We start from the raw sequence: 26,515 nt of genomic DNA, 5'->3' as shown, positions 1-26,515 counted from the left end.
CTTTCACACAGTCACGATTTTGCGAACACCCCCCTCTTCCTCTTCAACTAGTTCGACTTTTCCTTCATCTCTCACTCTCCTCGTCATCTCTCTTTTTCTCATTAGGCAACGGAACCCAACAACCCCGGCAACAATGCTGGAGCTGGCAACAAGAACCACTGAGCCCAGAACCAGCAGGTGGGACGTATTGCCCTTCTTTAACTCAGAGTACTCCCATAGGCCTACTGACACCATGCTCAGGCCAATAAGAGTGCCCCAGATCCCAAAGGCCAGCATGCAGGAGCCCCAGGACAGTTCTGTGCCTCCTGTTACAATAGTGACCCCTGCAACAGAGACAATCTTGCTCTGGATAGTGACAGTTTCAGACTTGGGGTCATAGATCACTGCAGGGGTTTCAGAGTCAGGCAGGACAGAGGGGTTGAGGATTGTTTCCATGATGAGTACAGTTCACACCCACAGTGTCCCAAAAGCCTCCTTAGCTGATTGTGCCAAAGCTGACTAACTTGGTTATGTGGCCTCAACAATGCTACAACAGTAACCAGTACCTTTGTTGTTGTTAAGGTATGATCAAAAACATCTTCTTTGGTTTGTTACTGATGAGATGCTTTGATGGTGAATTGCTGGGTTATCGCAGGGAGTTGTCAGTCCTGGTAGATTTCAGTGCAACTTGTCACAGATTGTAAGAACCAGTTCTACATTACAAGCTTCAGGCATCTTTCATCTCTTTCTTGAAACTGCTCTGTCAGACCTTTTCTCCTGTGACGTATTTTTCTGTTCTTCCCTCTGCTCTAGGACTGGACGAAGTTGGAAAGTTTTGTGAGGAAATGTTAGTGCCATAAAGATTTAAACAAAGAAACATAATTAATATCAAATAGGTTGGACTCATATTGTTAAAAACAGTTAAAAATGAAACCTTAATTAGTTTTGGATACATACAGACTGAACTCAGTCCTTTGTAAATGTAAATTCACATTAACATGTAAATGAACACCAACAGTGGAAAGAGAAGAAACGGAAAAGATTCATGCTCCTCTCACCTTTAAGCCTATTTGCAAAGTCTCAGCCAGCCAGCCACACACTTGGAAGAGGCTTGGAAGTCTTTTGTTCCACCACCATTGAACAGAGAAATGCTGTCATACTATGGCCTGTGTGTCTGAGCAATCTAGACAACGAAAGCACTAAAGCACTACAATAGACTAAAGAAGTGCTTCCACAGTGCAGAAGGGAGAACTCTGTTGCGGTGACTCTAACACTGTCTTAGTGAAAAGATGTATACAAAAATGGCTAAAAAATGTTTGAGAATGCAATATGTCTAATTATCGTAAATAACGATTGAACTTGGAGGAAAAAAAAGTATAAAAAAGACAGAAAACGATTATTTCTTTGGAGTCGACCACCCTGTGAGGGGAGGATGCACAGAATGAAGTAGGAGGGTCTACTGCTAGGGCCTTTTATTTAGCACGTCATCAGCTCCACTTGCTGCTGTACCACTGTGCAGGGCTAGCTGTTGTTATTATTTTCCTTATCATTTGTTTGTTCCCACTGCCCTTTGTGTTCTGAAGGAAAGCCCTGTCCGTCATTAAGCATCATTATGAGCCATTATCTCCTATTTATGTAAGACCCACTCCCTTCCTCTGCTCCCTCCATCCCTCTCCCTTGCTCGGGCTCTGTTTGGGTTTTCAGTGGAAGCATTGTTTTCTGGGGAGAAAGCAATGCTTTTTTTTCCTTTAAAACAAATTTCCCCCTCCAGCCTGCACTGTTGGTCTTTCTCTTGTGTCTTTATCCTGTCTTTATCCTGTTCAATAGTCTTACAAAGACAAATAGGCAAATGAAAATAGAATAAAGTACTTTATTATTATTAAAAAATATTATCCTAAAGTGCTTCATGCTTATCTACCCCCCTCGCCAAAAAAAAGAATACTGCAACAAAAAAATAAAATAAAATAAAAAATTCTTAATCACTGTATTTTTTTAAATTTCCTTTTATATTCCTATATATACTTTCAGAGCCTCAACACCTCACTATTGTGCTAAGCTTATGACACAAGCTTTCAGGGTGAATTAAATGAAGCCCCAGCAAACACTTCAGCCTACAGTAAAACATTTTTTAATGGCACTGCAAAAAAGTTATTCCGAGACCATTATTTAAGGCTGGCAATCTTAAGTATATTTTATCAGCGTGTAAGGTTAGTTTGTCGCATAGTTGTTCAGAGACATAAGCAAGTGCTTAGAAGTTTAGCATTTGATAGTAGGCTAAAGATCTTAGCGCGGTTGCCAACTGGTATAACAAGGTGACGTTTCTAATCGGGGGTATTTCTAATTAAGCGTACGAGAAGGGGATCATGTTGGAGAACGAGCGCTGGCTTTAAATATTGGTAGATGGGGTGAAGCTTGCTTGTGGACGTAGATTAAAAAACTCCAGGTCCCACCATATATTGCGTTAACAACACTGACATGGTGTTGTGTCCGAAAAAGAAACGGATGTTTTATTTCATAGGGCTTACAGTTCCTTTTGAGGATGCAGTGGGTGAAGCTTTTGAATGGCAAAGGCTGAAGTACTTGGAAGAGAGAGAACACGGCTGGCAGGCGCATATGAGACCTGTAGAGGTAGGTGTTAGGGGGTTGGTAGCACAGTCTAACACATCATTGCTTGTGTAGCTCGGCATTAGAAGCTGTGAAGAGTAACTGTGAAGGAGCTGTCGGAAGTAGCTAGAAGGTCTAGCCAGTGGTTGTGGCTAAGGAGAGCTCAATCTGGTTGTGTTAATGTCCCATAAAGGCGGAGTGGCAGAGGCCGTCATACCATGGTGTAAAGTGGCAGATCCAGATGGAGCCGGCATGGACGGTGCCAGCTAACAACTGAGCCCAGGATAGATTTGTGTTGGTGAATGCTCGTAGGTAATATCCATGTGGAACTGTCGACGCTGAGCAGACATAACGGTGCCAGTGGGACTGTGTACGGCTTTAGTATCTGGGAAGGCCATCATGGGTGTTAACCTGCGGGTGTGCTTGCTAGTTGTACAATGCTTACGAGGTGCGACTGTGTTTGCTAGTGGCATAATGTTTTAAGAGGTGCGGCTTGGTTTAGAGGAAGCTTGGAGCCCCCCCCGGCTGAGGCTAGGACGCCAGACCTCACTATTGAGCCTCCTGGAGCCGTCGTTGGCTTCATTCAACGAAACACGGCCGAGGGGAGGGGCCTACCTGATGAACCCCGAGCACAGCCTGCGGTGTTGTGGTTGGCTGGAGTGAAGAGGATAGTCAGGTCTCTGTGTAAAGCTCTAATGGTGTTTTAATGGCTTTAAATATTCAACGTTTTATCCCGTGTATGTGTACAATTAACGCTATTACGAAAACGTCATTTTAATGTTATAACAAAACGTTAGTATATAAAGTTAATCCAAGAACGTTGTTGCAACGTTATTGCAAAAACGTTTGTATGACGTTAGCCCGAGAATGTGGTTTTAACATTAGTTCGAGGACATTGTTTTAATGTCATTGCGAAAACGTTATTTTAATGTTATTCCGAAAATGTTAATGCAAAATGTTGGTATAAAAATGGTGTAATGTTAGTCCAAGAATTATCATGTCTGAGAATGTTATTTTAATGTTATTCTAAGAGCGTTATGGCGGAAGTTTGACGACTAGAGCTTGAAAATTAAGTGGGTTTCATTAAGTGGGTTTCTGTGGGAGGATGGACGGATGAATGAAAGGACAGAAAGGCTGGATAGACAAGTGGCATCAGTATGAAATGCAGTTTGGTTCTTGAAAAAAATTACAACATACTCCTTTTTTTTATATGTGAACGAACTGCAACATCAATCAACTGACATTTATTGCACATGATGGGGGGGAACATGGGAATCTTTCTTGTACAGCAACAGAATAGAATTACATGTTTTGTTAGTAAATCTTGGAAAGAATACACAGGCTGTAACTCCACAAGAGGCCTCTAAGCTTGCCAGGCTGCTTTTAGATCATCCATTTTACACTGAGGCAGAACAATGACCCTGATTATTCTCCAGGGGGAGCCCTGATATAAGACATTAGAAGGAGAACTAACACATTCCTTAAATCTGTGCAAAAGACTCAGAATTAGCAAGTATTAGAAATGTAATTTGGAAGCATGCAGTTAAGAACTCCAGTTTAAAAAAAAAAACCTTTCTATCTTAGTAAGCTCACAGCAAAAGGAATCAAGTTAAAATAGGGAATGAGTTTCAGCCTTGGTCTGTAATATAAACATAGAGATAACATGTTATATCAGAAGAGTGTTTGATATGGCTGGAACTGAGATCACTTCTAAGTGGAAATTAACCAAATTTCATCATAGGGTTTAGTGCTTTGTAATTGAAACATTTAGCAAGTCAGTGATTCTTATCAACTCACATCAGTAGCGTAGCTGGCAGTTTTGCTAATCCGAAATATTGAAGAACAGACGTGAAGGAACAGTGGGCAGGAGAAGAGGAAAGAAGGAAGGGAGACAAACAAATGGCTTCCGGAGAACTACAGTAGCACAGATGGGCTTGAGGATCCCCCAGTGGCGTGCCACACTTCACGAGAGTCAGAAGAGCAGAGCAGCTCTAACCCATGTTAATGAGATCCTTAATTGAGTCAGTCAGCATCAACTCTGATTGCACACAGCATGTGATAGCATGGTTACCCTCACTCGCTGTTGAATGGAAATCTGGTCTTCCTAGAAGCCTAATGATGTTTTCATCAATGCTAAAGGGCACCTTAAACTAAAAGTGAGCTTTTTTGTGACAGAGAAATGGTACATGAGGTCATATTTTAAGCACCTGAAATCAGATCAGTTGTCTGGCAACTGCTTTCTGAGATTAACCCAGAAGCTCTAATGACCCACTAAGAGGCTGTGAATTCAGGATACACAGTTACCTGGATGTGCTGCTGGAGCAGGATGCTCTGCCGAACCACTTAACTTTTTATTATCTCACCATGGGACATCCATATCATTATATAAAGGAATCGCACAGTGACTGGTCGAGTGTGAGGCCTTAGCAAAGAAATGGCGTGCAGGATGGTTAAACCTTTCCATTCCTTCTCGCAGAAATACATGTCAGTGTACAGTATGAGCTCTGAAAACTGAAAGATGATGTCAGTCTAATTAACTATTACAGGCAACAGAAGAAAAAAAAAACGTATTAATTCATACTGGAAAATACACAGTTGCACTGCGTTGTTAATTTCTATTGCTAGGGACTAATGTATTTGCAAACATATGGACAGTTAATCCTGTACAAATGTTTGAAGTTCAGATTGATTATTTGTTTATATATGTCTAGTAATTGAAAATGTGACATTTGTACAAGATGTCATAAGTAAAAGAAACACAGGCAGAGTGAACCTGTCTTGAGACTCTTAACGCACACTGTTACGACTGATTAAAAAAAGTGGTTTTGGTCTCTAGATATGGTTTAAAATTGTTGATTGGCTACTTATAGAGGGAAAGCAAGGCCACAGATGTCCACTTAAGGTTCTATAGCTCAGTCAAATGAAATCCGCCTTACACAGAATTAAGCCTGCTGTCAAATGTAACCATTTAACCCCACACCCTCCCACCGCACACACCCAACATATGTCCCTTGCTTGCCTTTTGCCCTTCCTCATCATGAGGGCCGTTACCTCAGGGCAGCATGTTTATTCACACTCTCCGTTACATCTGACATCCCGCAAGCCCCACTTGAAACGGACCATCCGCTGACATTTCCATCCACTCTTTAGGAGCTCTAGGATTATTCGATTTCTGCTGAGCGGGAAAGGATAGAAAAAGCCACCCTGATCCTGTGCGAGAGCTAGGCCTCCGTTTCCTGTGAAAGTAAAAACCGAGCTCCCTCCAAAACTACCTGTGACCCCTCCCGTAGCCACCGGCCAGCAATGGGTAATGCCAAGAGCAGCGCCGTGTCCAAGGAGATCCTGGCGGACCTGAAGCTCAACACGCGGTTCTCTGAGAATGAGCTCTCACAGTGGTACGAGAACTTCCAAAAGCAGTGTCCCTCGGGACGCATCACGCCAGGGGAGTTTGAGAAGATCTATGACCGTTTCTTCCCCGACAGTGACCCAACCACGTATGCCAAGCATGTCTTCCGCTCGTTTGATGCCAATGACGACGGTTCTCTGGACTTCAGGGAGTACATCATCGCCCTGCACATGACGTCCGGTGGGAAGACTGAGAAGAAGCTGGAGTGGGCTTTCTCGCTCTTCGATGTCGACAAGAATGGCTACATCACCAAGTCGGAAGTTTCAGAAATCTGCCACGTAAGTTTTTACGAATATTCACTGGTGACGAGGTCATTTGATGCGTGTGAACCCTGTAAATCAATACTAATGCGCTGGCTAATGCCATCTTTCAGCCACAACACTCAGTGAATTCTCTGCCTACAAATAACCTGATGTTCTCTAATCAGAGAAGAAAGCCCTATAGACTTCTTTTGGAAGGGTAACACTGTTGAGACCTCTGAATAGTCTCATTGATGAATAGCACAGGTAGAATAAACATTTTAATAAAGCTAAAACTTGCACATAAAATCACACATCTCATGGATTTTCTCAGTTATTATGGTGAGAAATAGACCAAGCGTGTAAGGGTTGGAGGGTTTTTTAGGATAAATGGGATAGAATAAATAGGATAAATGGGTCCTACATTAAGAGAAATGGTGGGAACACTACCTAATAACACACCCCAAACCTGGAAAGTAAAAAATACATTGAATCTGGATGACGAAAGAAATAAAACTACTTGAAGAAAGTCATGAGAACATGTGCAACTGAATGGAGATGGGAGACAGAAATAGAAATGATGGGATTTAAAAACAAGTGAGTCAAATCTGATTTGGACTGCGATTTAACCTCAGCCCAAAATATCACATGTAAGAGGGATGAAGGAAAGTGAACAGGACATGATCCAAACATCAGACCATTGCAGACAGGTAAGCAACTCAATCTCCACCCAAACAACAGAATAACCATACAGCAAACCAAAAAAGGTGCTTGGGGCACTGATCTCGAAACGAGAAAAGCACTAGTCTCACAGAAACCCTGCACTGACAATCCCTGGACATTTGCAGGGAATATGCACTCTGTCATCAGAATCTGGAAGATTATTTGTCAGTTTTTACATGCATCTGCTGTGCGTTTAATGTTTGTCTTTGTAAGCAGAGCGGGTGGTTTTTCTGTATGTAGAAAGTTAAGGGCATTTATTGAACAGTGCAGTAACATAAGGCAGTGTTGATGTGTGACCAGAAGCTTTGACACCAGCTCTAATCTGTATCTGAGGCTTAAGTGAAGGTCTCTTGTCTATCTGGGCTGCTGTGGACTACATATAGATTTAGGAGTACTGGTCTGGGTTTCATTCCACAATTTGCACTCATCCTTTGAGACGCTTGATTATCTGCTCACAGTGTCACCTAATCCCACTAAGCATACATCCCCACTTTCATAAATCATTTTTCATTATGTGCATTAATTAATTTTGTAAGGTGGACTTGAACCCAGGTCAGCTAGATGATGACACCAACAGCCTACTGGGTGAGCAATCATGCGCTAATGATGGTGGGCCCATTTGCAGAACAGTTAGATCTTGGATCAGGTATAACAAAAGGAAAAAACTAAACACCACGTCGAGCGTGGAAAAAGGGAGAACAAAGGACGCCACGGGAAGAAATAGCAACCCCGGTGCACTGGGGAAAACCAAAATAAAACTTCCCAAACAAAACCAGAAAACAGGGAGGAACTTGAATGGCTAAGGGGAGCCTCGGGAGAGAGACAGACTCGAGAGGGAAAACTGGAGAGGGGAGGAGACGTATAAAAACATAGACACCCTCGCAGAGCAGAAGTGAGGTGTCACATGAGGGCTCACAGACCTCAATACCCAAAGTTACCAGCTAGGAGCTTGGCTCAGAACTTTGGCAAAGACCCAGCACTGAATGACCCGGTCACTGGACCTATATAGCTGTAGCCCAGCTGTTGGGTGTTAAGCCTGATTAGTGGTGTGGTTGACCCGAGGCCTCCCTCTGGTGGCCAGAGGGGGCCTCGGCCTGGTGCCAACCCTTACAATTTAATTAATATTTGTCAGACTTTTCTAAAGATGTCTAAAACCAAAAGATTTCAGTAATTAATTTACAGTTTAATGCATAGTGATTTCTGTTTTAAATATGAATATGGTTACCCCCAGGGCTTTATGCTTCATCTTATTGTTTAATTATGTAATTATCAAATAATAACAAACCTTTATGTCAAGCACCTTTGAGTATCTGATCTTTTAGCCTGTGAATAGTGGTTGTGAATATGTTCTTTTAATCCAGCCATTAATTAGCAGAAAACTAAAATGGCACAGTGCACGTGCGCGTGTGTGTGTGTGTGTGTCTGTGTGTGTGTCTGTGTGTGTGTGTGTGTGTGTGTGTGTGTGTGAGAGAGAGAGAGAGAGAGAGAGAGAATTAATACAACCGTACCTTACTGTTTAAATTTTAATTTTACATCTTTTTACATAATGGTACTGTTTATATTTTAGGTAATTATATGTAGTTGCAGAAGGGTAACCAGTGTTAAATAGCAATAAATACTGTTTGTGCTCATACTGTTTGTGCTCAAAGTTTACTGTAGCATGAGCATTTGAATGGAATAAGGTTAAGATCATCAATTAATTATTTACTTAACATATTAATTAAATACAAAATGTACTTTTTTGTAATGAGATTAGAATAATTGAAGTGAAAGATAGAGAGGTAGCAACCTTGAGCATTTCAATATATTTTGAATTGGAGTAAACCTGTTTGATTTTTACGATGACATCAGTGCCTTTTTTGTATACAGTTATCATTATCAGCCAACAGGGGATGACAAAACATTTCCACATACCTATTTAAGATCTCACTGTAACATTATCTTTTCTGATATCAGTTACATCTTCCTAAATGCTTTCCTTATTTTTCAGTTTTATTTATCACCATTCATTATAACCCTTCTTATTCCTGCTTATAAAAACAATTTAACAATTAAACACAGTTTTTAAACTTAAGCAATAATGGGTGTTGGTCAAGATCTAACTGAGATCTGTCAGCTTCACAGAGAGCCATTAATTTTGCATTTTACCAAAATCTCTTCTAAGAGAGGAATCTGAGAGGTGCTGTTAGCTCATGGGGATGCTAGCGTCCGAAAACTCTAGGCTGTTAGAAATCTAGCCTTAAAAATCCCACTGATCATCACAGTTTTCAGAAAAGTTAATGATTTCCCAACGCTGCTGTTTCTTCATCGCTGTCTCTTCTCTGTTCCTTGGTCAGGCCATCTTTAAGATGATCCCCAAGGAGGAACAGGAGAAGCTTCCAGCAGATGAGAATACTCCAGAAAAAAGAGCAGACAAACTGTGGTCTGTCTTCAACAAGAAGGACAATGGTGAGTGTTCATAGTGGGGTAGCTGATCACAATGTGAGAACGGCAAATACATTTGATCGCTCTGGAGAAGAGCATCAGCTAAATGCCATAAATGCATGGTTATTTATATACACATGGGCACACGCAGAAGCCTTTTGCATATGTTTTTTGCATATGATTCTTTGTCTCACACAGAGCGCTTGGCTGAAGGAGAGTTCATTCAAGGTGTGATGGAAAATGAAGATGCCCTGCACCTAATCCAGTACCAGCCTAGCCAATAGGCACCCACGCACACACAAAGCCAGACCCATCATAGTCCTCTTCACTTCCTGTTCCTCTGGGTTTTTTATGCTCTAGGGTTTGTCTCCAGGTATTTTGTAAATACGGCTGTGTACCAATTCCTTAATAGCAGCATCTGAGCTAGGTTGTGCGTTCAGTGACGTGAGACCACAGTGACACTAGCAGGGCAGTATGACTGGCCAGTCTTACTCGACACAGCAAAGCAGGAGACTTATTATGTATGTATTATGTCTGTTTATAATACACATTATCACTATGTTCAAATAGTTCAACTAACAAAGCTGTAATGTTTTATGTGGTTTCAGAAACCAGTCATGAGTAGTTGATTGGCTTGTCGTTGTCTTTCTTCTATATAAAGTAACCGTTAAATCAACCATCTTGACTATCTGTTTTTTTTTGGGGGGGGGGGGGCACGGGGTCGGGGGAGTATGTGGGGAGGCAGCTGATCACAGGTTTGTGCAAACAGCTTTTAGATTTTATGGTTGCCATCATTGTGTTATTTTGTGTAGGGGAAAGAAAAGGTGGAAGGAGAAACTGTGGAGTACATTTTTCTGAAAAACCTTTAAAGACAAGCATGAGCTACTGCAGCATGTCTGTATTTGAGGAGACGGTGTGACAATCATGAGCCTCAGTGTTCAGGTACAGTAGACAGGCTTTAACGAAATGACTAAGCAATGGTGATGCACTTATTCTTTGTCTGCAAGTTAATGTGAAAGTGGGTGTGAAAAGTGTTTGTCCTTTTGCTTTTTGGAGTGGGTGAAGTAGAAATGAATATCTATGCATGATAAGAATTTGAGGGTATTTACTGATTTTCACATCCCTCCCCTAACTTAGAACTATTGATATACACTTATATCTTAGCAACCTCTCAATATTTTCTTTTTTTCATTCCTTTCCTCTTCTCCTCCCTCAACACTCTTCCACTCTCTTTTCATTTCACTGTTTGCTCATTCACTTTCCAAACATTTTAAATAGCATGTTTTAATTCAAATTCTTTTAAACACTAATCCTACTGGGATAAGGGGAAAGGAAAGGACAACTAAGCACAGCTGGCAGGCTAATCGATTCCTTTGGGCAGGTGTCAGCTGTGTATTTATATTCAGTTTAGGATAGTGTTTTGTAGACAGCCTGTACTTCTATATTTACTGTATAGATTATCTTTAGTGGGTAATGAGTCAAAGAGAACTATTGGGTGTCACCTCTATGGTGTCAACACAGTGCCATTTATTCAAATCATGTTTGATGGAGTGATTCTTTGGTAAGAAGGGGGATGGAAGATGATGACAAAACAACAGACAACAGTAATTCTATGAAAATAACTTTGAATGCAGTCTTTAAAAAATGCTTCATGACTTTATGCAATCCACGTGTAATCCACTCATGTGTCTCATGGAATTTTATTCCAAAGACCTCTTGATCTTCAAAATCCATTGATCAAGTAATCTGCTTTCAGAAGTGTGGAAAATCAGCATTTCATGCCTTTCTCACACATTTCTCACACTCACATTGCCATATTGTCAAAACTTAACAGTAGAGAAACTCACAAGCAATCTCACCATTTTGTTTAAAGAGATGTATTTTCCCTCTAATTTACTTTATCAAGGTGTCAGTTCCTTCTTGCTCGAAAGCCTTTTTTATTTAATTGATCTCCCTCTTGCAATCATCACACCTCTCCAGCCCACACCTTCCAACCAGAGTGTGGGCAGCTCCCCTTCTCCAGCTATGCTCCCATTTGCCACCCACGCGCTGCCAATCATCCTGACGGGACCCCGCATTAGGCCGCTGACACAGTAGAGCTCACCGGGGATGACCACCTCATCGTAAATTCTCATAAAACAAATGACGATAGAGGAAAATCTTAGCATCTTACCCAACAACTCAGTGCATATGGCAGCCAATCCACTGATTTTTAATGCATGCATTTATTTACGACATACATATTTATGACAAATATACACTGGTAAGCATACACTGAATGGCCACTTTATTAGATACATCCATCCCTGTAATAGTTTCCGCTAGATGTTGAAATGGTTCAGTAGGAATCTTGGCCCATGTAGACATGATAGCTTCTTGCAGTTACCGCGAAGTAGATGGAGGTAATGACATGCTCTGAACTGCCCTTTCTACTTTGCCCCAGAGATGCTGTATTGGATTAAAATCCGGAGATTGTGAAGGCCAGGGAAGCAAGGAATCTCACTGTCATGTTCCTGGAACCAAATCCAGGACTATATGGCCCTTGTGGCATGGTGCATTGTCCTGCTGAAAGTGTCCGTCTGCCTTAGCACAGACAGCCGCCGGGAAGGAATGAACATGGTCAGTTGGCCCTAGTGCACAAACGTCTATCCACAGGTATCAGAGAATGCATGGAGTGCCAAGCAAACATTCCCCAGACGTCACTCCACCTTCACCAGCATGAACTTACCTGTCAGGAAGGGTTCTAAGCAAGCACTAAGCATCTGGGCCTTTTCTGACTAATTTTCTTATGTTGGCAAATGGCTGCAGCAAATCAAAAACAAAAAGGTATGTTCAGTCAAACTAGAGAAGGCTAAACCTGTGTTTCAGGTTCCTTGTGGTAATGCTTTGCTTACTGCAGCATCTAAATGTAACATAGGAAATGTCATCAGGTAACATGAGAGGTGAATACAGGTAATACAGCTGTGTGTTTGGGGAGCGGGGGGGGGGGGGACACGCACATGACGTCATGTATGCACCATGGCTTGTGTGTAAAGGGTTTTGATGCATTGATTTTGAACTATTCATGACCAAACACTTCTTGTGTTGCATTTGCACTGGCAAAATACTCAAATATATGATGAATAACAAATGAAGAAATAAACCACATGACCAGTCTCTGCAGTGGAATGAGCACAAGCCAAGCGAAACACAGCAGTGATTTAATAAAGATTCACACTATGACTGTCATATGTCCCCATCCTTCTCCGATCCTCTCCTCTCTGCCCAAATGCACCTCGCCTAGATAGAGCTCGCTGTTGTTTTTGCCACAGTTCTTCATTTTTATGGGCGAGAGGCAGAATGGTTTGACCATTTTGTGTGTCCCCTTGCACCAGTACAAGGTGCAGAGGATGAGCACAGAGAACCATGGCGAGGGAGGTCAGCGTGAGAGGCAACAGTGAGCAAGAGGTCACGCCTGCACTGTCTAGGTGGTGAGGTCGCAACAGCACTGTGAAAATACTGGTAGGAGGATGGTATGTGGAATAATTAAATCACTGGAATGAACTGGCAGACGAGGTAAAATTTTGTATATTTAAATGGTGAACACACACACACACACACACACACACACACACACACACACACACACACTGAATAACATCATATTGAATAACAAAACCCACACTACCAAAAGAAACAACACAACCAGCTACACTTTACAGGACAAAAATAAAATACAATCCTACACTAACTCCCTGAATATAAACAGACAATAACCCCAAACAAACAGGCACCACTCCCTACAATCAGTAACTATACATAAACATACACAAAAGTCTTTCATCTATCACAGGGATCACAGTCATAAACAAAGCACAGGGAATGCTCACATAGATCTACACATACACAAGCACATGCTAACTAAGGATATCACAAGAGAAGGTAAGGTAAGCACAGCAAAGATTACAAACTCACAAATCACCACCAATTCAAGAATGAGCTTGGGCAAGCTGCTGTCATCCTCCTGCAGGGTCCTTATATAAGCCACGGCAATCACTCAAGGAAGCGCGAGGCCAGCAACAAGGTGCACAGACAGTCCCAAATCCTGAACTGGACCAGGAGTGCACTGCAGCAGTCCAGGAGTGTAACACTGTGATGATGTAATTCTTTTTTTTAACCACTTGTTGCAAAGCGAATCTGGATCTGGCTTTGGCTACCATTTTTTTTCTATTTCAAACACATTTTGAATAAAAATTTTGCTTTTATTTTATTCTAGTTTGAATATAATTCATATTATGGACAATGCTGAATTCCATATAAATGCATATACATTAAAGAACTAGTTAAATTAATTTATTTATTCATTAACAATGATTATTAGCAGTTCCAATAAACTAAACTAAGGACTCTTGGACCAAATTTATTTATTGAAAATATAAATAAACATTACAATGTTCTTTCTTACTTGTAAACTCTTCAGTCACACACAAATAAGCCAAATAAACCATCCTGTTCACCCTCTTTCCTTGGACTCTCTTTTGGAAGGAGCAGAAATGGCCCTGAGCCCAGCGTTTAAGCAGACAGCTACTGGGCTTTATCTGCCACTTTCTATTATCTCTCACCCCAGTAGTCTTCTACTTGGAAATTAAATCCACCGTTTATCTGTAGTGATCTCACCCACAGTCAGTATGCCAGTCCTATCTCTTGGTCTTCCTTTAGACAGTCATTACTTCCATGTGGACATTTGTTTTTTGCCTGTAGAAGCCATTTTGTTCTGCAAATTGTGTTTTTGTATACATTTTTGTGTACATATTTCATGTACTTTCTGTTTGTATCTAATTGAAAATGTCTGAGAAAAAAAAGAAAAGATATATGGTGATTATACCATTGCTAAAACAACCAATCTATTGGTGGCATAAGCCTTTGCACAGTACTATATATATATATATATATATATAAAGCAAAGAGGACATTTTTCATATTTCAATAATTTATTTACATTTATTACACAAAGACAAAATAGGATGTAACAAAAAGTATTTAAAAAAAAACAAAAACAATGACAGGTGCTCAGGTGTGTGTGTGTGTGTGTGTGTGTGTGTGTGTGTGTGTGTGTGTGTGTGTGTGTGTGTGTGTGTGTGTGTTTTGGAGAATTATCCCCAGGCTTGTGATTTGCAATAATGTAGAACAAGTTTCCCGTCACTGCCAAAACACTGGAAAACAGGAAGGGGAAGAGGGAGCCTTAATACATAAATGGATACAGTTTCAAAATATGAAGAAATGAATAGCTCTTAATAGTACAATAATTATTACTCTCAAGTGTGAACATCAAACAGAACATGCCAATGTGCTACCACTTTTTCCATACAATAAAACATGGAAGCAGTCCCTGCCATGGATAACATAATGCCATCTTCCTAATATTATAAGGCAATAACCCATGACTGAATTTACTGATTTGATTCTTCAAACTACATTTCAATTATTGAAATGTGTGTTTATGCAAATAATGTACATCAAGAAATTTAGCATGGAACACACATAGTAGCGTTACAACTGAAGAACAGCGAAATACAATTTGAAATTTAAGACGATGTCATTAATCAATCCGGATGAATCCAATTCAGTAAGGTCACATATGCAATTTAAACATATACATTAAAACAGGGGTGTCTGACTCTTACATGTGGCACATGTAAACAAATGTAGGATGATTGAGTTACACATAGCCTGTACAATAAGAAAGGCGTCATGATCAAGCTGTTGCTTGTTTATGGATGTAGATTAACAAAATGCTTTCTAAAGAATCGAATCACTGATTCGCTTAATAAAGACGTTTAAAATAAATAATTAATCTGAAAATATATGAAACCATCACTACTTCCTAGATCATTCAAGTGATTATACTGTAAATCAGAAATGAGTAGTACTATTTTATGTGGGACAATCATGTATAGAAGGAAAACAACAACAACAACAAAAAAAACTTACTTCAAAAAGCACACCCACTTCTTGATCCGGTGATGGGGCAAATGACTGATTCACGTAAATGAACTGGGGGGAAAGAGTGGAAAGCTTCATCATTCAAGGTGAATTAATATAACATTACTTTTAGTCATGCTTTATAACTATAAGATTCTTAATAAATCCATATGATTGCACTAAAATTGCGGGTTCAGTTTGGTTTAGGTTTCGTACCAGTTGTTCGCTAGGCTCAAGTTTAAGAAAGCGTGAGATAAACTGAGAGAGTGACTGCACGGTCCTCCCTCTCTCCACCGCCCACTTCTTTGTCTTCATTATGGGGGTGTCTCCGACTGCCTTCAAGAGCACGTCAACTAAAAGAGATGGGGGAAGGTTACAAAAATAGCGGAACAAAATAAAGGTAGGATTTGAAGGAACGAAACAAGAAGCCGGTTGCTCCATCAAGAGGTCCAACGTCGCGCTTGTATGCGGAATGTGAAAAGATGACGTTGAGTCCAGAGTTTAGTTGGCTGTTGGTGGCATGTCTTTAGAACACAAATAAGCAGCTTCTTTTTTCATTTAGCCAATTAACTGCAGTAAACGTTGCTCATTCTGAACTGCAGCATAATACAGCGCAATGTTATCTAATTACAGCAGACTAAAATGGGCGAGAAAACAAACCAAACACACAGGCCTTTAATCACAGGGGTCTTTCTAAACTACACCATCATGACGACGAAAGGGTCGTCTTAAAAACAACATTTCCCCTATGATGGCATTAGATGGCATATTGGTAAGTTTAAATAATTATTTGACTTTCGTTCTGTTAGTTTAGTTTGTACCATGATGGTCAGAATTAACTTCGTAGCAGACGCCAGCTATCTAGCTAGCTAGCAATCTATCCCAAGTGTTAAAAGTAAATTTAGAAAGTAGCTGCTTGGTTTTGGCCATTCGGATTTATCAAAGAAATACCGCGTTAGTGAAGCATCTGACGATCCACATTTTATTAAGCACAATTACACAGATATCAAAAGAAACGCGATTCTTTAACTCGCCAATAAACATCAAAAGACGACTGATAGTTTACAACAAAAGTTGCTCAACCATTGGATAAAAACAGCGCATTCGGTTGTTTTAATTCGCTGCTGGCCCTGTCAATCTGAAAACACGGAAGTACTGTAGACGTCTTTCAGACCCATACACACATAAGTAAACAGCTATGCATTTTTTAAACATGTAGCAATATTCTAATACATTCTTACTCTTTTTCTTCTCTCCTGTCGATCCAGTATCTCCTGTATCAGTAACGCTCTGTTGTGCCGAGGACTCATATTTGTGTATTTCTGTGGGAGCTTCTGCGTTGTCAGACATCCTCTGGTCTCTAGCTAGCTACACATTCTAAACAGCGTGCACAACACGGGACAAAACAATTATTCAAAATAAAAGTTCTAAGATGCTTATATATAATAATGACTCTTCGAATTTTTCTTTTTGTTTATTATTATTGTTGTTGATGATGATGATTTTAACTTTTGATTTTCTTCATTATTACATTTTCTTTCTTTTGAATACCTAATTAGCACAGTTAAGTTGTCCAAAAATAGATAGATAGATAGATAGATAGATAGATAGATAGATAGATAGATAGATAGATAGATAGATAGATATCATTATTAACCAATGACAACACCCTCTATAACTAATATTCTTGGAGTCTTTATTGTTGATATCTAAAAAATGAAAATGTCTTTATTTTTATTTATGTACAGTCACTTCAGATATGTACAGTGTCTAAAAGTGATTTCATATGCATAAATAAAACAAAGTGCCTTCAGAGTTACAATCCAAAACAACCAGTGAGTTCTTCAGGTGAAAAGTAAATAGTTGTAGTCTGGACACATGTCTCTCAAGCCATACTAATATGCAAACATTTAAATTGATGTCAGAAACTGAACACAAACAAGAGCTCATAATGGTTGGCACGAAGGTATTTCAACATATTGCAAAGAAGAGAGTAAAGGAAGATGGAGAGGTTAGTTGTTTGTAGATTGCATATGGTTTAGGCCAAAAACAAATAATTTATTATTATTATTATTTACATTTTAATTTATATTGCTCCTTTCTCACACACACACACAAACACACTATTCGTACTACTTTATGTATTTTATGTATTTTTTAGGTAATTTATCTCCATAAACTACTTGATAATCTAAACTGTGGTGACTGAACTACTACACCAAGTAATTATTGAAAATCTATTAATCCAAAATAACATAACACATACCAAGCAGAAATTATTAATATAACATTATGCTTTTGTCTTATAATTGCTGTGAGCACCATTACTGAAATCTGCTATCTGTGCAGTATAGATAAAAATATGACTCCACTGCCACAATACTTATCAGGGATACAAAAGTATAACTGTAAAAAATCTATTAATAGTAAGATATAAACTTTGAAATTTAGATACACAGCAAACACGAAAAGAACTTCATATGCCCAGGAGGGCTGGAATCATCATAGGTGTATGAATAATTGTACTGTTATTATTACAAATACAAGCGGACCACAGCTTTCAACCCACAATAGTGATTTTGACAATAGGTTGCAACATTTCCGTAAAGTTTGCTTTGAGCATCACTGCAAAACAAGGCAAAAAAAAGAATCCCCTTTTGAAATTTATTTTTATCATCAAAATCCAAATTGCCATTTTGTGTACATGCTTTATTGCCTTAACATGCAAGCAGAGAGGAATGTGAGCACGCCCACAAAGAAAACACTTAAACTGATGGAGAATTTCAAGCATTTAACAGCATTTTGAAGTGGTGTTACTTTCACTGTTCATAGATGTCTTCTTTCCTGATTAATTCATTTTCAGTCCTAATCTAGATCATATAGATTCAACACATTCACTGGATGTCTGCCCTCCTGCAGAGTTTAGTTTTAGCCCTAATCTAGATAATAGAGAGTTTCTAAACATAAGAGCCAGGTATGTTATTGTAAACTGCCAGAATAGACAAAGCAATGGTGTGGCAAATTATGGTATTTATTAGTTGGCAGTCATTTTGAAATGGTATGGCATGCCAAAAGATAACAAGGATCTCATATCTAAAGATGCTTACATATAAGGTAGAGGAAGGAAAAATGTCACAACATTTAGAAGACACATGATTCTGAGTTTGAAAGTTGCCAGCAAGAAAGCAATTCACATTTTGAGAGCACTTTTGATATGGTGTAGTTAAATAAACTTCTTTCACCCATTTCATAGTGCTGAACAGTTTGTGTCAGGAAAACAGAAGAGGCATTTGGTGTATTTAAGTATTTGTGGAAAATGAAGATACATATTCCATATCCCATATGTGGTATACCACAGTGAGCAATAAATGTATTTGGAAAGTAATATTGGAAAAAAAAGGGGGGGGATTGGAAAAACCTCCTTTAGTTGGCTAGATGGCCAGTTTTTGGTCATTGTTTGAAATGATTTCAGGCCTTGGTTATATTAAAGAAGAAAGACAGTTTTCCATAGACATCAGAAGTCTGCATTATCAGTAAAGAGCTTTAAGTCAGTTATGGTTACAGGCACACACAGGCCAGAGCTACACTCCCTGCACATGTCACAGACTTAGTAGATTATAATCAATCCCCATTTTAAAACCTGCAGTTTCTGGTTTTCAGCAATCTGACGAATGTTAGTGTCATCCTAGAAACTGTGCCAGATTTTAGCAGACTGAATGTTTCCTTTAGTATACGCATTTTGCTCTTCAGCTCCTGAGGTGCCTTCTTAAGATCTTTGCTTAGTGTGCTGCACTCCTGTGTTCTAGAGAAGTGTGTTCCTGTTTTAAAGAACTGCTGTTAAATGTTTTAAAAGATTTTCCATGGTCTGCTAGGTCATTTGCTGTTCTTGAGGTTATATGTTTTTTTCTTTCATTTTCTTTCATTGTTCTCTTTAATGATAAAACAAGGTAGAAATTTAGTAATGCACAGTTGATTTATTATTATGTAATAATTATTGATTATTGAATATTCTTTTCCAACAACACCTTATCTTGCTTCTTTAAATATTTACTTGGCCTTCATATTGGTTTGTAATATGAAAATAATTGTAAAATAAAGCTAACAGTTTACACTATAACCAAAAAGTGCATATTCAGAACGAGTAGAATATAAAGCAGACAAACTAAAAAGTGTATAAAAGAGGCCATAACAGTATTGCAGCCCCCTTCTTCTTTCATGGGCAGAAGAAGTCGCATGGGGAGTGAAGTCATCAGGCTCTCGTGGGAATTCCTCCTCTGTTTTTTAGTCTCCTTTTCCTGTGTAGCTCTTGAGCAGCGGGATGTCCAGGAAATGTGGCTTCACTCAAACTCAAGACTCAGTTCTAAGCCCAGATCTCTCTCTCCAGCTATTTTGTGGTTTTTTTATCTTTATCTATTTTGTGTTGTTCTACCAGAAATGCCTCAGCAAACTGCCAAACAACACAATTAGACGTACCGATAAAGCAATTGCCATTTCACTACTGAAATTTACACCTCACAAATTGCTAATATCACAGTATTAAAATGTTCAAATCATTATAATTTTGTTAGAATCCCCAACCATACATTGAGTAGCCTTTACTGTGTTCTCATTGTAAGAACTGGAAAGCTTTCACTGGGTCTCAACAAAATAATGATCCATGTAAATAATTATCTTCCTATTGCATTCCTTACAATGCATTACAAAAATATCTTTCTCAATTCCTTACAAATATTTTTTGGTTATTGTGTGTGATTCATACTTCCAGCCTTTGGCTATTGTGTCCTGGAAACTGCTAGAATTACAGTCAAACTGAGTCAGTTTATAAAAAGGAAGTGATCTAATGCAAAAAAAATCAGATATATCTTATTAGAATTTTAAGGCAGAATTTGATTATACTGAAATAAAAACAGGGAATGTCCCGCACACTTAACATGATCTAATAGACTAGGTTATGAATGTAATGTTGACAGGCCAGATTCCAAAAAGTGTTTAGGCAGTAAGTGTAACTTCTGTAGGCAACTGCACCCATGGTAGACAAGACAAAAGCGCATTGTTATTCAGTTGTTCAGAAATTAGGTAACAATTCACACCGTCTCAAAGCTATTACAGATGTAGCCTGTACAAAATGCGATAACTCCAAAGACCGGGGTAGAAGGAGAGATAACGGAAATAGATGTACAGAGTACTACACTGAACGCTAAGCGGCGGGGGAAAAGCAGCTGTACTTGAATTTCTGGCTTTTTTCATCTTGTTCAATTGCACAGCGCTCGCTAATGAAAGTCGCGTCACTTCCTTGCCCATCCCAAAGGGAAAAAAAATATCAGACAAACAGCGACACCAAGAAATTCTGAGGGAAAAAAAAGCTACGATAGACGAATTAACCTGTATAAAAGAAGATCCCGAACATAAAGCAATACATCGAGAACGAACTAGATTAAGAAGTACACATTCCTCGAAGTAAGTATTTATCCCCTCTTATCAGCTATAAAGTAGGCTATGAATTGGTAACTTCAGAAAACTCCCGGGGGGGCGCAACACTTTTCCGATTGCCCCTTTCTCTCACTTTAATTTCTTTCCCAAATTTAATAATAGAAATGGCCCCACTCTTTTCAGCGCCGGTTTGCACTAGACAGAGTTAAGGAGAATAATACGGTACGAAAAATGTTCTTTTTCTTGAAGAGTGGCGGAACTTCAAATTAACTTTCGCAACCGTACATTAACTAACTAGCCTATATAGTTTGAAGACTAATAGGCAGGTTCGGTGTCACATATGTAGCCTAGAGGGTAATGAGCTACAACAAAAGTATCTATTTTATTCTGTGAAAACTAGCCGAATTGGGAGACGCGGCAGTTCTGACTCTCTCCAGCTGTGGCTGTTTGTTGACTCGTCATCCAGGTAACAAAAATGGCGATTACACCCATGCGTTTAAGAAAACGCAGAATTTTAGTAAAACATGTAGACTAAGTAACACCACAGTACTTAAAGAATCAGCGTAGCTTTGTATCGGAAAACACTTACCACCGCGAATAAGACTGGGGTTTTACCACTCTAAAGAAAACATTTACAAAGTCGACAAATCTGAGTCTGATTCTATTGAAGTTCAGTATTCCAGATGTAAACCCACACTGGATTTAATTAACCAAGCTCACATTCACGGGAGTTGTACAGTTCCAAGCAAGACTGCGTAATATATCGTTAATCAAAATTTTAAATGAATACGTTACCCGTTATGACATTGATTGTATCTGCCTGCAATATCGCAAAGGATCGCAAACTGCACACACGCTCCTAATAAGTTTTTAACATGTGCTGGAACGTTCATACACACATTCCTGACATGGGCTGTTGTGTTTCAAATAGGCTAATGCAGATATTTACATATGTCATATGGTTTCAGTAACGTAAGACAATGCAACAAAAATAATCGCAAGTATGCATTTTGTCTATATCGTAAAACCGTATTTAGTAGTTTTTTTGTTTTGTTTTTCCTATCCAAGAACGTAGTTTGATCTTGTTACATTCTACCGAATTTAACTAGACTTGTGTGAGTTTTATATTAATAAAATGTCTTTTTAGATATAATTAGTAAATTAAAGGTGCAACGATTCAGGAAAACTGTATAAAAAGCGCATATTCAAATAGCAATAAACCAAAATCATACACTGATATTTCACATTGGACATTGTCTAGTAATTGCTTCCAGCAGAGAGTATGTGGCAGATTCATGAACTACATATTTCTTAGTAGCTCCCTTATCACTGGGCAATTTCATAATTTCCATTTAAGAACTGTGTGAATGCATATCTGCCTGCTTGCTCAAGGCAAGAATCCAAAAATATGTGTTTGCATTACAAGTGTCTCACTTGCAAGTCTGAGCATGGTTTAGGCATTACCTCTCAGACAGCTCTTTCTCAAAGTGCTCAGGCGTTTATGAGCATCTGCACTGCATTAGCCTGGCCAGATGTTAATGTCTGGTATATCAAATCAAGAGATACCATTAGAATAATTATTGTGAGTTCTAACTCTGAGAATGTACTTTCTTTTGCATCATCTGTAATCTATCCCAACAGGTTTAACTTATCTAATTATAAAGGCCTTTGTGCGTTTGCACAGGTATAATACGAGAGGGTAAAATCCTAAAACATGCAGGACCAAATCCAGAAGCCACAGTAATTCAAGTCAGAAAACTGAGTTACTGTAACATCATCTGAGTTATTGTAAGCATACAGAACTTCCTTCCAAGAGACAGCAGTCAATAACAACAGCAGCTAGACGACAATCAGTAGCTCATTTAATCTGTCCATCTTGTCTTTCTTCAGAATTTTCACATCAGAATGTTCATGTCTGTTTTACTGTCCTATGGTGGTGTCTTGCTGTTGATAAGGCTGTATGATCTAAACTGGTGGAGGCGTAATACTTTGAAACTTTCGTTCCTTTTTCTTATTCAGCTCCAATGCCTCTGCACAAGTCGGGCCGGGCTCAGCGCCTGGATCCCACAATGATCTCGGCGCCGCTGGGTGACTTCCGTCATACCATGCACATCGGGCGTGGTGGAGATGCCTTCGGAGACACCTCCTTCTTGTCCAGTCATGGCCCCTCCAACACAGAGTCTTTTAAGTCAGTCCAAAGCCCAGTGGCAGTCACCAGTGAGCCCACAGAGACAAGGCAGAACTGGGATGACGACCGCAGGGCTCCTGATGAGACACTTCCGGAACTTAGGCACTCGGAGTCTGTCTCGTCCTTCGACCTGGACCTAGACTTGGGGCCTTCCATTATGGGAGATGTGCTGGGAGTGATGGATGGACTGGGACTGGGCTGTGAGTGGGCAGGGGGTACGGTAGGCGACGAAGAGGTGTTCAGCCCTGCAGACGGAAGGGCGTCGCCAGTGGGCTTTGCAAACGAGACGAGGACGGAGAGTCTAGGCCGAGGGGAGGAGCATCTAAACGAGGTAAACGGAGTCAGGTCCAAAGGGTTCAGGCCCAAAGTGCGATTCAGCGATAAAAAAGAGGAAATTGTTGGCCGGCAGTACATAGCTCATGGGTTAGAGGTGGAGCATGAGAAGATTTGCATGGGTCCAGCGGAAGGCGTGCATGTGAGCAGTGAGGAATTTGCAAAGAAGGAGGCAGTGAGACCAGAGTCAGCCAATCACCAGGCAGGCAACAGTCCGAGCCCTTCCTCTTCAGAGAGCTCCGAATATGAAGGTGTCTCCCCACTGGACAGGAGGAGGGAGGAGGACCATCTGGCAGAATCTGGTTCCGAGGAAGAGCACGTTGCTGGAGATCAGGGGTATACATTTGAGGACGAATCTGATGAAGAGATTGGCCTTTAGATGGATGATGTTGAGTGTGTGAAGGGCAAGCTGAGAAAAGTATGTGCACAATGCTTTTCTAATCATCATTCTATAAACATATAAAGGGGAAACATAACCAAAGCTAAAAAATATATATAATCAAGAGGAAAAACTGGACACTGTAATTACTAGGTTAATAATACATTAAGACACACAAAGAGCTTCAGAAGTTCGCAGATAGTTTCAAAGCTGTAAGTTCTAAAGTAATTAACCAGTGGTGCAAAGTGGTATATGAATGAAAGTTTCTTATCAAGGCTAATGTTTCATCATCAGAAAGAATTGTAGTACTTTGTGGAAATGACAAAACATTCTTAGTACCTCTTTTAGTGTGACTCAGAATACATTTTATATTTAATATTTTAAATCCTTGATAAGCAGCTATTTCAGGTTCAATATCTTAAAACATTATTAAACTGGGAATGTTGAAGTTTCAAAGCTCATTATATGGGAATTTTGAAGCCTGTGGAAATGTAGCCATGGCATCTGTTGTAGCCTTGTGAGTAAATTTACTGTAAATAAATCATCTCATTAATGTAGTAAATAGTTGAGACAGGGCAGCATTGCATAAATGCAGTAAAAGGGTTTGGCTCAAAAACATTAAATCTGTTCACTGATTTCTTTTTAAAGAAACACATTGATATATACATATTTTTTTACCTCTGAATACTATTTCTAATGCATTTGCAATACAGACAGTAATATAAAGAGGCAAGAAAAAATCCAAAATGCTCTGTCCTCTTTAATGTCTCAGCATGAAGCAAAACATTATACTAGCCTCTGGCTGAATTATAAGGGACACTTACTTTCAATCAACTATAATTGTAAAAGTAATTAGTTTTACTTAAAAAAAAAAACATGAGCAAACTTAAGTTTATAAAGTATTAGCAAATGCTTTGCTTCTAAGTTAAAAACAGATTTGCTAGTGCTTTGGTTTGCTTAAAAAGTTTTTAAATCACATAGAAAAGGTTTAAATAACAGAAGTTGAGTGTGGGTCTTAACTAGGTATGCTACATGATCTGTGTAGTTTTTACTTGAATGCTCTGGCTAGGCTATGGTGGAAGTTTGGGCGTTCCTGTGGGAGTGACAAAACAATGGGTGGAAAAAACATTGGGTGAATGTCTTGCCTAGATGTTTTTTTTTCTTTTACATGTCTTCAGTTTACTATGATCGACACAGCTTCTTAGAGTGCTTTTTTCCCTAGTGCTTTCATACACATTGGTGTAATCTGAAGCACCATGGGGTATCTGCTGTTACTGAAGCTTAAGGTACAATAAGTGCAAATATACATTATGAAATATTTTTGACTTAACACAGATATGGGCTGCCATTAATCAAGCAATTGTACTAAAAAAGTTAGATGATCCATGGCACATGCTGTATTGTATGCATGGAAAACATATGAAAAATATCCGTGTGCTGGGATGTATTCTGTTAGCTAACCTCCCAGCTACTTTCAAGGAAATGAGCCATTAATGAGGCCTTTCTTGGTATTAACAGTAAGCCATTGCCCTTTGTATGACTCACAGTAACTACTCATCAAAATAAGGTGAAAGACTATAGGCAAATACAATAGATACAAACCTTCCAATTTCTTTAAACTCTTTGGTAAGTTTAAAAAACAAAGGTAGCAAACTACATTGCTGGAATACTTCAACCACAGAAATTTAGTACAATGTTAAACTCGTATCTTAGTTATTTAGCTCATTATTTGGCTACATGCCACAAGTCCTAAATGTAAAAGAGGCTTGTATATTTGGGTAGCTCTTTCATGTTAAAAAGGCATACCAGAGTAAAACCCATGTATCTGCCTCATTATTGTGGAGTGAGATTGGAGGAATTCAGCCAGGAGAATTTGCCAGGAGCAAAAGGATGGTAATTGATGGAGTTCAGTCAGACTGCAAAGAGCGAAAGAACACTGACATTACAATATGAGAGGACAAAAAAGGGTTAAGTCTTAACAAAAAGAAATTGCAACAAACTGTTTTCTGAAGCTTCATTTAACTGTCATCTTTTTTTCATAATGAACTATTAACCTATAAGCACCTTATACTTCTAAATCATTCTTTAAAGCCAAACAGAGCCTATCTGTGAGTTCTAGATCATAACTTTGTATGCTGTTAATGGCCAAACAAATTACATAATAGACCAAAATTAACACTGCACTTATCAGCTTTCATATGCAAAAACTATGACAAACTGCAAAAATCTGGTAATTCACAGCCACTGACAATCAATCTGTGAATTAATTTTATGTAACAATTAGTGTAGCCAGAAATATAATAAAGTAACCAAGCTGTGTTGAAGCTGTTCTGCTATAATGTAAGCTCTTAACCACACATCTGCAGTGTGGGAAACCAATGCTGTTGTTCTTGACATTATTTTCTTGGTATAGACATCTGCAAGATAATAAATGATTTCTTTACTTTCTACCAATGTGGTATTTCGCACTGCTGTTTTCTTCAAAGGTTTTGTTATGATTCTATTCGAGTATGGTTCAACCCATCTCTTTTCTTCTTTGTCCATGTAATGGATGATCTAACTACAGAAAGTTAGAACCAACCTAAACCTTTTACCTGGTTGACAATACACATAAAGGCAGCATACTTAAACGTGGCACCTCGAGCCCCTAAATTCATTAGAGAATCTACCCCAGACATACTCAAGCCAATCTTTTCCATTCTTCCTCCAGAACAGTGTCAAGAGTGAAAATAAACAAGTAATCATCTCTCCCCTTATGTCAAAGAACAGCAATTTGCAAACGGCAAAGTTGTAATAATGGAAAGAGCGAGCACTTACAAGTCCACACAACAGCAAGAAGGAAAACCTGT

The 26,515-nt window shown here is 39.2% G+C and overlaps 3 protein-coding genes and 1 long non-coding RNA gene across 4 annotated transcripts; 3 read left to right on the top strand and 1 right to left on the bottom strand.

Moving 5' to 3' along the window:
* Positions 1-5,886: 5,886 nt before the first annotated feature.
* On the top strand, positions 5,887-9,659 carry rcvrn2 (recoverin 2). Its single transcript, XM_026999274.2, has 3 exons — positions 5,887-6,267; positions 9,288-9,399; positions 9,574-9,659. The coding sequence occupies exons 1-3, from the start codon at positions 5,887-5,889 to the stop codon at positions 9,657-9,659; spliced, it is 579 nt and encodes a 192-aa protein (XP_026855075.2).
* Positions 9,660-14,481: 4,822 nt separating this feature from the next.
* Positions 14,482-16,763, bottom strand: atg12 (ATG12 autophagy related 12 homolog (S. cerevisiae)). Its single transcript, XM_026999275.2, has 4 exons — positions 16,578-16,763; positions 15,553-15,689; positions 15,346-15,408; positions 14,482-14,567 (listed from the first exon to the last, which is right to left on the bottom strand). Exons 1-4 carry the CDS (start codon positions 16,684-16,686, stop codon positions 14,508-14,510), a joined length of 369 nt encoding a protein of 122 aa, XP_026855076.2. The 5' UTR covers positions 16,687-16,763; the 3' UTR covers positions 14,482-14,507.
* On the top strand, positions 15,646-16,693 carry LOC113570705. The gene is made up of 3 exons (XR_003409913.2): positions 15,646-15,736; positions 15,970-16,108; positions 16,605-16,693. It is a non-coding gene; the product is annotated as an uncharacterized LOC113570705 (long non-coding RNA).
* Positions 16,764-20,643: 3,880 nt separating the features above from the next.
* Positions 20,644-26,116, top strand: cdc42ep5 (CDC42 effector protein (Rho GTPase binding) 5). The gene is made up of 2 exons (XM_026999220.2): positions 20,644-20,793; positions 22,786-26,116. The coding sequence occupies exon 2, from the start codon at positions 22,791-22,793 to the stop codon at positions 23,664-23,666; it is 876 nt and encodes a 291-aa protein (XP_026855021.2). The 5' UTR covers positions 20,644-20,793; positions 22,786-22,790; the 3' UTR covers positions 23,667-26,116.
* Positions 26,117-26,515: the final 399 nt, after the last annotated feature.

The sequence above is a fragment of the Electrophorus electricus genome, chromosome 10 (assembly GCF_013358815.1).
Source record: "Electrophorus electricus isolate fEleEle1 chromosome 10, fEleEle1.pri, whole genome shotgun sequence".
Classification (NCBI taxonomy): domain Eukaryota; kingdom Metazoa; phylum Chordata; class Actinopteri; order Gymnotiformes; family Gymnotidae; genus Electrophorus; species Electrophorus electricus.
Note: the sequence above shows the minus strand (reverse complement) of the source record. Positions and strands in the feature narration are given on the sequence as shown.